The 4,576-nt window shown below is 41.3% G+C and overlaps 1 protein-coding gene across 1 annotated transcript in view; it reads right to left on the reverse strand. All coding sequences in view use genetic code 11, as the record gives it.

The window, feature by feature from the left end:
* EGR_09572 (hypothetical protein) overlaps positions 1-820 on the reverse strand; it is a gene marked incomplete at both ends in the record, with an annotated part of 3,890 nt that extends 3,070 nt beyond the window's left edge. Inside the window, 2 exons of the mRNA XM_024498821.1 lie at positions 355-670; positions 786-820. Of these exons, the coding sequence (XP_024346761.1) occupies positions 355-670; positions 786-820 (351 nt within the window). The remainder of the gene's footprint in view (positions 1-354; positions 671-785) is intronic.
* Between the last annotated feature and the right edge of the window lie 3,756 nt (positions 821-4,576).

Consider the following 4,576-nt stretch of genomic DNA (forward strand, 5'->3'; position numbering starts at 1 on the left):
TTCCACCCAAGGAGAGAATTGCAACCGGCGCAGTGCAAATCGGCCACTCGGTGCTGGCCGGTTAGCAAAAGACGATCCTCTGCACTTGCTGACTTCACGTTAACTACCTGTATGCAAAAAATATGGGGATGAATAATCTATTTTAGTGGATGTTTGGACAAGTGAGCGAGCCTAACCTTATCGAACAGATAGGCACGCCCCTGACTGCCTTGAAATGCCTTACTAATAAGGTCATTGTGATCGGCAAGATGCGCACGGCAATGAACGCAACTGTAAGTAATTGAAGACACTGATGGGTTAAGATACACCTGGAACTGTCGGGTCATTTTCTACCAAATTGGGAAAACAACATACGATTCCACATAGAGCGGTATTAGTGTGATCTATACTAACAAAATATAAATATGTTCGCCATTTTGTTGTAGACTTTGTGTCCAATATTTTTAAAAAAAGGTTTATAAGTTCTAAAATTACTTTAGTAGCTTGCAAGAGTATCTGTTTACACACCAAATTTTGCTTATTGGTTCTTTGCCTCGTTACTCCAGGTAGTAAAGTATTTGAAAGTAACAGATATAATGGTAATTCCTGACTTTTTTTGATGATAGCAGAAGAACTGTTTTGCAGTTTTTGTGGTAAATTCACCTGTTTACTAACCTTATCAGTAGCACAGCTGATTTTTATGGTTTCCTAAATTTATGGGCACAGAGTGGATAAAGGACCCGAATCCTGCAAGTCAAAATTCGTAAGTTTTGAGAGAACCTTTATTTCAAAAATCCTATTCTCACTTACTTGATCTTGTTATTTTGTTTTTAACCACCATTTCCTTATATGGGATTTGCTAAATGAGATATTTATTACTCATTACTGAGGGTTTTTAGCATTCCGAGCTTTTAGGGATAACCATGGGAATCTTAGCATGGTTATGATGCCTAGCCGCACATCCCGGGGTGGTCTGAGGTACCCGTATATCTAAACACATTGCTAAACAAAATAACAAGTCACTACAGATGTCTTTCACTCGTATTTTTAAAGTGACTTTGCATGTATTCAAGGGTGCCTGGTCACGTAGGCTATTAAGTCACTGTAGTGTAGCGTCCCGAGACTCCCTGAAGACGAAAGAAGACAAAATACTCGGGCAGAATATATATTCAGCGCAGAGAAGGTGTCTGGGCTATTGGCATGGCCCAAAAGGCCAGCCCACCCAGCGAGGTACAAGGGGGCTAATTCGAAGTACAAAAGTGGCGCCTCACCAGAACCGAGGGATAAACCACTATCGTATTACAGTAGATTATATTCCACTTGGGCAATTTCCTTTCTGTACGCTAGTGATGAATCTTCTCTCTTTCTAATGTGACCGTCGCGAGATTCAAGGTATAATCGAGATACTGCAAATGTATTTTGTACCCTAAGTTCAGGTTATGACTAGAAGTATAAAAGAAATTATTGCCCCATCTTTCAAATAACAGAGCCGAGGCAGTAAAATTAAAATATAAGGTTTAATTTAAGTGTTTGTGGTAGCGATGTAAATTAGTGCGAAATCGCAGCAGTTAGCATACGTTTTAAATTAATCAATTGGTACCTAATTCAAATGAGTCATTCTTTTACGATTGTATGGCTCCAAACTGGTTGTCTCCTTCTTGATTGCGTTTTTCCTCTGCACCCTTATGCTCTAAGACTTCAAAACTTGATTTTTAATCAGTGGAACTGAGGCAATTCTCCATGACCGCTCTTGCCAACGTTGGGCCTCAGTCTGCCTTGGAGTTGTCATGAAAAGTATGGGCCCGAGAAAAACTTGGCATGGAACAAGCACTATATAACCGAAGTTTACGCCCAAATCTCAAAACATCGAAGACTTAACAAGGGCAACCATGTGGGTAGAGAAGTTTGCTTGCCTACGCTTTTCAATGGAGGCCATTTTAAGCACTACTGATAATATTGGGTTAACATGTATGAGGTGGTTGACTTGCCCACTTGTGGTGTCTTCCTAACTATGAACCATGAACTTGACGTCCTTTCTAAATGGATATTTCAGCTGTAGGAATGCCAAATTCATCTAACCGAATGGTCCAATGGCTAATAAGTGCACTGTATATGCGTAGGCTATTTGGGCTCATTTCCAACAAAGTAGTGATGTATTTGTGAAGGTGGTGCCATTGTAACACTTTACCTGTTGGCTTAGCTCGCGGTCTTGGTAACGGGTCACTTAGGCCTCTGCCATTGTATCTTCACTGGGCCATCTGACCTCCGTGACGTGTCAGTAGTGCCGAAATCCTAATGTACGCCAACAATACATTTTCTGCATAATATCATGTCTTCACATTTAGGTGAGTTTCGGGGAGCTGCATTATCTCTTCCGGTAAAAGTATAGCAGGCCAAACTCCCTCCCCACTCAGGCCAATAATGGTGCAGCCTAGTTTTCTGATTCCGTTTCGCCCAATACCCAAGTTGTCTGTATGGTAGCATCATGGTGACGTCTCGTCATATCCATAAAATGTGTACTAATGAAATTATAATAAGTGCTGCGCTTTTATTCCTTTATTTGTTTAAAAAGATTTTGCATTTTCGTCTTCACTTGTGCAATCCAGAATTTTCGCAGATTAGAGATGTGTGACAAGTGGTCAAGTTACACCGATCCCCAAGCAGGAAACACATACTCATCCCTCCATGAAACTTTGGTTATTTGTGAAATTCCCCCATTCTACACAGCAAATGATGCCTCCCTTTAATCAATCTTCTCGGTTCATGTGTCTTAACCCTGTTGTGGAAGAAAAAATTGCAATAATTTTACCTATGTAAAAATTAATCGGTTGCATTGTGTAATATAATCAAATTTGACTGTTTATGTCCTTCTCTTGTGGAAAGTAATGGTGACCATCTTTTGGAATAAAGGTCTATTAAGCTGCACCTCAAATCATCACTGGGGGCATAATAAACTGTTTTGATGTGAAAGCAAAGAGAATGCTACCTGATTCATAATAGGTAGTCAATGCTCCAGTTTTGTCTGGGATTTCTAAGTATAATATGCTCTGATTGCCGGGTTGAATCAGGAAAGGAGTGGTTTGGAACTTGCAGTGAAGGCTGGATAATGTTCTATGGCGCCGATACTTCTAATGTCAATCACTTTTTTAGTCATGTTTGCTGATAGAGAAACATCAAGAGGGCGGTGTACATAGCTGCACTCATGGACACGTAGTGAGGCCCTCTTTAAGGCCAATTGCCCAGATTAGACGCGGTTTTAACCCTTCTGCATTGCATCCCCACAGGTTTATTCCTCCATAAATGATCTCCTCTCCCGATGAAGTCAAGATCTGTTGATCGGCAAATAAAGCGACCACTGTAGCCTCGCCATGCCCGTGCGAGTGAAGGCGCCTTATTAGCATACAGTAGGATGAGGAGGCTAGGCATTACAAGGGCGCCTGGCCGCTGCGAGGGAAATGCGAAATCTCAAGAGCTCCGCGTTTGGAAGCACTTTAAACCCTTACAAAAGTAGTGCAAGAAATCTGACTTGCCTTTGCCACACCATCCCTATCTTGACCTCAATTCATGAGGTCAAGTAGGGAAAAATGTGTTTGATTTGATGTTATTATGATGGATAAGTGAGGACAGGCACCCAATGCAATTGCAAACCATCCATACTCCAGTGGCTGGTCTGTTTTAGCAGCAACGGGATGAGCGTGTTATTTTACCATGTCCAACCGGAAGGGAGAAGTCAAAAGTTTCTGGCAAGGACGTCTACTGGGCGTGTACACGTACTGCACACTGTGACAACAACGGTGCAGGTGTTTTGGGCGTACCTCTGGTCATGTATAGGCATGAATGACCCCTATGCAAATGGGTCGTGACAAGGTTAGAAGAGTTGTTTTAACCTTGCAGATTGCAAGAGTCACCCATTAGACTACAGTGTCTTAACTGTCTGCTAGGGCTGAAGGTATGCCCAAACCGCACTTGAGGTTATGCTGTTCCCTCCGCACGCTCAATCCACGTGTGGTGAAGGGATGGTCACCGAAATAATGACATTGAGATCAAGTGATGTAATGCAATGCTCAGATGGTTTGTTTAAAACTGCATTTCGGTTAAGCGAGTATTTTACTCCCTACGATTGTACTCTCGCCCAGAGGCATGACTTCCGAGCCATTTTAGTAGCCACGAGGCTCTTCTGTAGGTCAGTAGCACATATTTCGCCGTGCTCCTATGACTTTTTATATCTTCAGAAAAGACTAAGAGCTGTACAAGAAGGTTGTTGTATAATTGTCAGTTGAAAAATCTTCTGCGTAAAGATGGTCCTACTTCTAAAATATTAATATTTTGTAAGTAGGTGTAAGTTTTCAATTTTATTAATCCTTTAGGCCCATTTATTTAGCTTAGAGTGCATTGACTTAATTAGCGATCCACTGTTGAAGGAAGTTCATGCCTTTTGATTAGCCACAAGAATAGCCTATTATCTTGAAAATATATATTAATTTCTTCCTGTTATAAGTAGTTCGACCTACACTACTCCCCAGCCAAAAACAAATCCGCTCATAAAATAATTTTGAAAGGCGACATCAACTACACCTAACCTCGGAAACCATCCATC

Source organism: Echinococcus granulosus, assembly GCF_000524195.1.
Source record: "Echinococcus granulosus chromosome Unknown EG_S00154, whole genome shotgun sequence".
Lineage (NCBI taxonomy): Eukaryota > Metazoa > Platyhelminthes > Cestoda > Cyclophyllidea > Taeniidae > Echinococcus > Echinococcus granulosus.